Source organism: Haplochromis burtoni, unplaced genomic scaffold (genome assembly GCF_018398535.1).
Source record: "Haplochromis burtoni strain Fernald_Lab_line unplaced genomic scaffold, NCSU_Asbu1 Contig_5, whole genome shotgun sequence".
NCBI lineage: Eukaryota > Metazoa > Chordata > Actinopteri > Cichliformes > Cichlidae > Haplochromis > Haplochromis burtoni.
This window is the reverse complement of record NW_024582366.1, coordinates 1,780,684-1,788,638: the sequence shown is the minus strand read 5'-3', so window position 1 is coordinate 1,788,638 and position 7,955 is coordinate 1,780,684. Positions and strand designations below refer to the sequence as shown.

At 39.3% G+C, this 7,955-nt stretch overlaps 2 protein-coding genes across 4 annotated transcripts; one reads left to right on the top strand and one right to left on the bottom strand.

Moving 5' to 3' along the window:
• The first annotated feature begins 41 nt into the window (after positions 1-41).
• samd13 (sterile alpha motif domain containing 13) lies at positions 42-3,173 on the top strand. 3 transcript variants are annotated; one of them, XR_315881.2, is made up of 6 exons: positions 42-803; positions 1,172-1,288; positions 1,810-1,858; positions 1,967-2,078; positions 2,165-2,366; positions 2,902-3,173. XR_315881.2 is itself a non-coding variant. In XM_005923406.2 (5 exons), the coding sequence occupies exons 2-5, from the start codon at positions 1,261-1,263 to the stop codon at positions 2,306-2,308; spliced, it is 333 nt and encodes a 110-aa protein (XP_005923468.1). In that variant the 5' UTR covers positions 42-803; positions 1,172-1,260; the 3' UTR covers positions 2,309-3,173. The 3 variants fall into 3 exon arrangements, 2 of the variants coding, with proteins under 2 accessions (XP_005923468.1, XP_005923469.1); XM_005923406.2 differs by having other exon boundaries at positions 2,165-3,173; XM_005923407.2 differs by lacking the exon at positions 42-803 and adding an exon at positions 817-950 and having other exon boundaries at positions 2,165-3,173.
• Positions 3,174-3,208: 35 nt separating this feature from the next.
• Positions 3,209-6,837, bottom strand: uox (urate oxidase). Its single transcript, XM_005923408.2, has 8 exons — positions 6,688-6,837; positions 6,021-6,233; positions 5,788-5,904; positions 5,560-5,638; positions 4,073-4,259; positions 3,836-3,959; positions 3,546-3,629; positions 3,209-3,464 (listed from the first exon to the last, which is right to left on the bottom strand). Exons 1-8 carry the CDS (start codon positions 6,706-6,708, stop codon positions 3,390-3,392), a joined length of 900 nt encoding a protein of 299 aa, XP_005923470.1. The 5' UTR covers positions 6,709-6,837; the 3' UTR covers positions 3,209-3,389.
• Between the last annotated feature and the right edge of the window lie 1,118 nt (positions 6,838-7,955).

The window sequence follows — 7,955 nt, the reverse complement described above, 5'->3', positions numbered from 1 at the left end:
TGAATAGAGCATTTAGCTCAAACCTGTTACTGAACTTGTGTGTGTGTGTGTGTGTGTGTGTGTGTGTGTGTGTGTGTGTGTGTGTGTGTGTGTGTGTGTGTGTGTGTGTGTAAATCTTCCCAGAAACTGTGTAGGAAATCCATATCTCTCCACATCTGTATCTCCGTATCCTTTATTTCCCAATCTGTGTAATCTTTGTCAGATTCCATGTAAATGACGGCACTTTTTCCCTGAACCACCTCACACTCCTGACTGCAGGAAATCCGTTTATGAGTTCTCTGTAGCTAGTCACATGTGCCAGTATGGGATCAATAATCTGAAATGTGTCTCTATTTAGTTTGTGGAATTTTTGCACATCATTTAGACGGCTGACACGTTTTTTGTTTTTTGTTTTCCCACTCATATATATTTGTGTTTGCAAGGGGAGTATACTTTGCTGTAGCAGATTTTATGTAACAAAGAATATGTCACAATAATAAATTCTTTTTATTAAAAAGTTTGGTTGTGAGTTTGCTCCTGGGTGATCATCAGCAAGTGTCTAATCTCACTGAACTGCAAACCAAGGCGTTGGGGACGCAAAACTACATTACCCATGATTCTTTGGTTCCCTGTGGGTGATGGAAGCGAAAGCGATGAAGAGGGGGCTAGTTGGCTTTACTTGATTAAATCTTGATTTTATCAAACGACCGCTGTCGTTTAATAATTTGTAAAATATCGCAGTTATTGGAAAACTTTTTAAGATTTAAACTACGTGTAAACGTCGGGCGGGCCATTTCTGTCAAAGCGCGAATCTCTAAAACAAGGTAACTGTTAAATTTTGTATTAGCAAGCCTAGCTAACTACCCCTGGTAGCTTAACGTTAGCGTTAACGCAGAATACGAAGTGGCAGTGATTAAATATCTGTCGTCATTTAACATAACGTTGTTTTCTTAACTCTCCTCTCTGATAAGGTAATTTTTTTTACTTTATTTATTTATTTTTCATGTTTCTAATGTAATTCTATGTTTTTAATACAGCTAACAACGTGAGTTTTTGGTCGTCATTTTCACACACTACAGCTCTCCCCGTTGTCAGTCAGAAACGATTGGATTTGTTTTGTTCTTTAGCTGTGTTTCGGGTTTTTTAAATTAAATGAATTTTGTTATTTACTGTACAACTGTTTTTCCTGCAGAAACATCCAGTAAATGGCAGACTGCGAAAGATAAACAATGAGGGTTTTTCAACTGCCAGCACACTGAGTTCCCCGAGAGAAGACGTCTGATGAAAAATTACTGTAACGTTAAAGATCGTAAGTGTTTCCTTACACCTAAGTCAGTGATTAAACTAGCAACGCTTGTGTTTAATCAGGTAGTCGTGTAAGGTTCCTCTGTGAGGTGTTTGGGCTTTTCTGTTGCTTGTGTAACCCGTTGGTAGCCGGATAATTGCAAAATACCTGCCATCACAATGGTTGACGGAGTAGAGGAGTAAAAAAATAGCTCAGACATTTAGTTGGTTAAGTTAACCAGCTGACAGAGAACAGTTTGATCGCACACGATTAAAATGTGTCATTTTTGCAAGGAAAAAACCACCAAATTCATATTCTTACACGTTTTTAAACAAAATATTTGCAGGTTTCTGCATATTCTTTTAATAGCAAACTGAATGTCTTTACACTCTGTATCAAGTCATTTGAAGTCATTTGCCTGTTTATTCTAATTTGAAAGAGAATTGGAAAATGAAAAGCATTTTAGAAAATACTTGTAATTTTCAAATTGACTGAATAGTTTCTTTTTGCTTTTGTAATTTTCTTGTTATTTTTATTTTTTTAAGCTACAGCCGACATGGAAGACAAGGCAAATGGATCAGTTGACACTAAGAGGTGTGTAGGATCTTGTTGATTGACAAACTATTTTAGATATTTTAAGCTGCTCTTAAAATTAAGCATACATTTTATATTAAGATGAATACATTTAATTTCACCTTACAGCCCAGTGGAGAACGGTCAGCTGCCGGACCCTTCCAACTGGGCAGTTGCTGATGTTGTCAATTATTTCAAAGCAACAGGGTTTGAGGAGCAAGCCATGGCTTTCCAGGATCAGGTTTGACTGTTATTTCCTGCTCAAAATTGCTGCCACATGATGCTGACAAACTAGGGAAAACTAGAATTTCTGTCTTTATCTGACAGGAAATTGATGGTAAGTCCCTGCTCTTGATGACGCGTAACGACGTCCTGACGGGGCTGTCGATAAAGCTCGGCCCCGCACTGAAAATCTACGAGTATCACGTGAAGCCGCTACAGACTCAGCACCTGAAAAGCAACGCCTCGTAGCGCCGCAGGCCGTCCCAGCACCCACGTCTGTGACAATCATTGTGTCAGGAGAGCCCAGGTTAGCCGTCGTTTCGCAGAGACTTTTCAGCCCACAGTGGCTTCTTAACAGGATTTTTGAATGCTGTATGTTTTCTTTTTGTTTGTGTTCTTTTTATATAAGCGTGGACCCCAAAAATGGGTTGCACACAGTGTCCACTCAGCCGTTTACCCTTTCAGCCATTCTTATATCTGCTGCTTGAGATTTTTTTTTTTGTATTTTTGTATTTTTTTGTGTTTTATTTAAAAGAAGAAAATTTGGGGAAAATACTCTGCAGGTATGGTTTTTGTGTGCGTGCATGTGTGTATGTTGTGTATGTGTGTGAGTGCAAAATGAATTAACCCATGAAGGTTTAAAAAAATAAGTATTTGTATATAAGATTATATTATAGTTGAAAACTGTGTATGTTCTGTCGCATCTAAAGACTATGATACATGCAGATAATGATTCTGGTGCGTTGCCCTTTTTCCCCCTGAAACTTTCTATGTTTTAAAATGTGCATCTGAGTCAATGAGTCGTCTTCAGCATGTGACCGTGAACCACTTTGTTTTCCCAGACACAACGACCCGAGCAAAAGCCACCTTGTTCCTGAACATCTACATTATTCAGGCTTGAGACTCTTGATATGGAAATATTTATGTGTATATATTATTATTGTTGTTATTATTATTATTATTATTATTATCTATCAACCTGTGGTGCTTTCAGCATTGTCACACAGACAACTGTTCAAAAGTGTGTATGACCAATGTACATGTGCAGCATAACACTGGAGTTTTAATATCCGAATCAGAGATTTGCAATAAACGGTGCTCTTTTCTCACCAAAGATCAATGTTAGTTTATGAATTTATCAACAGCCGCTGTCTTTAGTTTCATTTTATTTGGGTTCACATCACATCATCACGAGCTTTAGTCAGGCTACAAATATTAACTTGCTGTTGTTGGAATATTTGTTTGAAAGGTTAATTCAGATGGATCTTTCCGTTAAACGGCCCACTCAGATTGTTTAAATCCCAGCAGGGCCTTCTTTCTGTGGGCGCCGTTAGAGCCGCGCTCGCTGCTTCCTGCGTACTGTCCCCGTTATGTTCCCTGAGGGATTATCCAGAGGAAGGAGTACCTGTGATGGGAAAAAGATACCAATGTCCACAACCCGATCATTTAAAGAATATGAAGGGTCATTTGTGAGAACAGAACTTACTTCATCATTGTTGACAATACCCATTCTTGTCATGTCTATGGTGAAGTAATGCTCATTGGGCATGATGATCTCTATTTCATCCACCTAAAAGAAAATGTGTACTTTAGCATGCCTGTTATATACAGTATGTAGCTTTTTATTCAATTTCCAACAACTGTGGAGATGTAATTTGCATGTTTGTCCTTTTTTAGGACTCAGAGATTTCAACTGTGAAGTTGTCTAAACAGTTTATGTATCTCAAAAAGTGGTAAGATTGTGAGTTTGATGATTTCACGATCTAAAGGAAGTACCTCAGGAAGTCGATCCAGGACCAGAACCTGAGTTTCATACAGGGTCTTCTGCACTGAGGGCGAGTACTCCCCGCGATCATAGGGGCCAGCAAACTTCTCAATAATCGTCTCCTTCACAGTCTTCCTATAAGAATGAAGAATATAAAGCTTCAGATGTGAACTATATTTATGAACTTTGAACTATATTGGTATACGTCAGCTGAGGTCTTTCTTGACGCTCGTAAATCGGGCAGTTACCAAGCAGCGTCAAAGTCAGTGTCCTGGATCTTGTTGTAGCGCCACCTCGAGTACACAGAGGTGCAGAAAAACCTGTCCTTGGCGTCTTTCAGAGTAGTGAAGCGGTCTCTGTAGAAACCTTCAAAACCAGACTGGGTGGTTTTCAGCACCTTCATATTCTTCACCCCACTGTGGACCACAGGGATGCCTGCGTGAAGCACAGATCAGCCCGTGAGGGTGGAGTGATGTGAAACATGGCAAACAACTTATGAAAATGGTGCTAATCATGAACCTGTGATCAACAGTGCCATTGAGCAGTGTGCAAGGGCTTAGTCATAGCTTTAGCTGCCTTTGTTAACAGTATTTGCACCACAAGTCAAATAGTACGTTTTGATTTATTAAACATGCTTCAAGAGTTAAAACTTGACTCAAAGTAATTTGTGGCAGCCATTAACCTCTGATGTTTTTTACATGTATTTGCCGGCTACTGAGCAAGTGGAGGCTGCAAAGGGAGAACGCCCTCTTCAGCAGAACAGAGCTCAGCAATCAGATCTTGGCCTACCTACATGCTGTAGTTCAGGCGTGGGCAACTCCAGGCCTCGAGGGCCGGTGTCCTGCAGGTTTTAGATCTCACCTTGGGTCAACACACCTGAATCACATGATTAGTTCGTTACCAGGCCTCTGGAGAACTTCAGGACATGTTGAGGAGCTAATTTAGCCGTTTAAATCAGCTGTGTTGGTTCAAAAAACCTAAAACCTGCAGGGACACAATGGCCCTCGAGGCCTGGAGTTGCCCACGCCTGCTGTAGTTTGAACTATCATGATAGTGCAGTGATTAGCACCGTCACCTCACATCAAGAAGGTTCCAGGTTTGAACCTCTTACTTGGTTGGGGTGTTTTTGTCTGACAAAAGTATGCCAACACACACGTAAGTTTAGCTGTAAACTATTGTAACCCTGGTGATGGACTGGTCATCTGTCCAGCGTAGGGTAACACTAAACTTAAAAACTAAAGTAACTGAAATCTAAATAAAAGTCTATACCTTTGGAAGAAAATTAAAAACTTAAATAATTGTATGTTAAGAAAACTAATTTAAAAATATAGCAGAAATGTGCTTGTCTGTGTTTACACATTCAGCCAACCACACTTTGGTCCAGCTATTTATTGAGACTTGGGATCATGACATGCGATTAAACGGTGCTGTATTTGTGTAAGATCTTCTGAAAAGCTTTAATTTTGTCTCCTGACAAATTGCCTCCATATAATCATAATTAAAACTAACAATGAAAACGTTGCTAAAAGGAGCAAAAGTAATTTGGAAACTAAACTGGAAACAAAAATTCTAAATTAAAAAAATACAAAACTTGAATTAATATAATGATAATAATTATTATTATTAATACTGTTAATAAACCAGAGTGTATTCAGTCCGTCACTGTCCAATGACAGCTTGGATAGCATGTAAGCAAATACACTGTTTGCGTGTTTTTGTGAGAGTGTGTGATTACCACCGATAGTCTGTTCAACATCACAGAAGCGGTAAGCTTCTGGGCTGAATATAAACGCATGAGCATGCTCTACCCCACTCTGAGAGAGAAAAAAGACAAGGGTCATGTTTTACGATGGATTATCACCTGCAACATTTGATCGGGTTAATGTGCACTTGATTTATGTTGCTGCTCAAATAGCTGTTAAAAAGGTCAACTCTTGTGAAGCTGCACCGTCCTGTGTTTTACCTTCTCCAGCCTTCTCCACGGAGCTTCCTCCATGTAAACTTTGGCCTTCAGCACATGGTTAAAAGAGGTTAGGAAATGATTGCAGATATCCAGGGAAAACTGTTCGATGTTCTTTATCTGAACAGAGAAACAAGCAGGTTGACAGGCTGTAAAAGACCTCAATAACAAATATTTTAGCAGTTGAAATAGCAATAACGGGTCTTCCCTGTTCTTCAAAACAGTGTTAGACTCACCCCTCTGAGCTTGGCCAAACCGTGGACGGTGTTTTTAATGGTGTCAGTAGGGATGATGTCTGAGTTGTCTCCAGTTAGATAATCTTTGCGTGACTTGAGCGTGAGCTCCACATCAGCCTTCACCTCAATGATAGAATGCTGTCTTCCCTGCCTCCGGACGACCAGCACCTTCACCGTTTTCTTGCCGTAACCTGTTCGCACAAACTCCACTTTCTGCATGTGTGAGAAATAGTTGTAATAAGATGGCACACTTAAACAGTTTCCAGTGGTAGAGGTGTTTCGTGCCACAGTGTCATCTTAGAGCTACAAATATAATATTTCTTATCCCTTTAAAATGTTGTCTTTGGATAGTTTGCAGTGAAGTTTCTTGTGTGCATTTGCAGGAGCTTGTTAAATATATCTCCGTATTCCAACATTAATTAAAAAAATCTGAAATCAGATATTGTCTGAAAGTACACGAGTACTACAACATCAAATTAAAAAAAGACTTTTACTTTGTGAGGAATTAGAAATGTTTTAAAAACTAACCTTTAAAGATCACGGTTTGACCCTGTGGCCACTGAACCCTGAGATAATTTCCAGTGCTATCAATCTACCGTCAGAAACATTCGTCATGTTCTATCGTTTAAGTTTTACTGTTTCCTTCTACAACTTTCCGAAATGTTACCTGATCTGAAGCGTTTGCCATGGTGCCTTCCTCTTCTTTACCTGCTGCCCTTCAAACAGTCTCCAGTAAATGGGGCTCCTGCTACAGGAGGAGGACTTTCTACAGAGGGTGGCATTAACTTTGCACTCAGGCTATTGGAAGCTGAAGTTTAACCTCTTTTATTTGTACTGTGTGATGCACTGTATTCCACTCAGAGAAATGCAGAGGCACGCACAAACACTGTTTACATGTACAGCCACAAAGAGAAAGATGTGAGTGCATTTCACGTGAATTCATTGTTGCAGTCAGGTTCAATCTTGACCGACACCTAATTTCTTTATATTTTGCCAGAAAAATAAGAAACAGGTTTATTGAAACACATGCAAACATAAACAGAGATGCAGTAGATGAAGCAAAAACATCTGAAATTAGGAGTCTGTACAGCACTGTAGTTTGCACTCCCTATGCTCATATATAAACTTTTTTCTTCTAAATATAAAGAACAGTTTTGAGTTTCCACCTTTATGAATTACATTTACATTATGCTCTTTTTCTTTTTACGCAAATACACTGTATATTGTGTGGACAGCGTATTGTTTTTTTTGTTTTTCTTCCTTTTGCACATGTCACACATAAATTTTAATATTAGAAAAAGATCATCAGAGTAAATAAAAAATAAGGTTTTTAAATGATGATTTCCTTTAAGTGAAATTAAGTGAAATAAGCTCTTCAAACCTGCCCGTGTAGGGTTGGAGAGTGAAAAAGTAATTTAGAAGTAAACCTAATACCAGCCTTGGTATCAAGATCTGTGCCTCCTTGAAGGAGTCTTTTCATTTCCTCAGTAATAAGAAAGTTTGGATGGTTCAGCTCAACATGTACAATAGTGATAAGTTTAAAAGTTTACATTGAGTTACTTTAATGCAGGATGTTTTCTGTCTGAACGTGCTTTGCTTTAAATTTAAAAGAATATCTTTATAGAAGGATGCTCTATGCACCGTGTGCGCAGCGCAAAGAACTGATCAGTCAGCTGCTTCCACTGAGGAACTAAAGATCCCGTTAACATAGTTTTGTTCTTAAGGAGGAAAATAGTTCTTCTGTTTATTCCTACATGCTTTAGTTGCTTCACCGTTTGAATATATTTAAAGATCCATCCATCCATCGTCTTCCACTTATCCGGGGCCAGGTTGTGGGAGCAGCAGCCTAAGCAGAGAAGCCCAGACCTCCCTCTCCCCAGCCACCTCCTCCAGCTTGTCCGGGGGAACACCAAGGCGTTCCCAGGCCAGCCGAGA

What these genes read in the sequence shown, in the direction of transcription:
- samd13 (XM_005923406.2), top strand. Translation starts at nt 1,261, where the DNA reads ATGAAAAATTACTGTAACGTTAAAGATC. An exon ending in TTACTGTAACGTTAAAGATC is followed by an intron (nt 1,289 to 1,809) that starts GTAAGTGTTTCC and finishes TATTTTTTTAAG; the next exon opens with CTACAGCCGACATGGAAGAC. An exon ending in GGATCAGTTGACACTAAGAG is followed by an intron (nt 1,859 to 1,966) that starts GTGTGTAGGATC and finishes TTCACCTTACAG; the next exon opens with CCCAGTGGAGAACGGTCAGC.
- uox (XM_005923408.2), bottom strand. Translation starts at nt 6,708, where the DNA reads ATGGCAAACGCTTCAGATCAG. An exon ending in TGGCAAACGCTTCAGATCAG is followed by an intron (nt 6,234 to 6,687) that starts GTAACATTTCGG and finishes TCACACATGCAG; the next exon opens with AAAGTGGAGTTTGTGCGAAC. An exon ending in TCCTGGATCGACTTCCTGAG is followed by an intron (nt 3,630 to 3,835) that starts GTACTTCCTTTA and finishes ATTTTCTTTTAG; the next exon opens with GTGGATGAAATAGAGATCAT.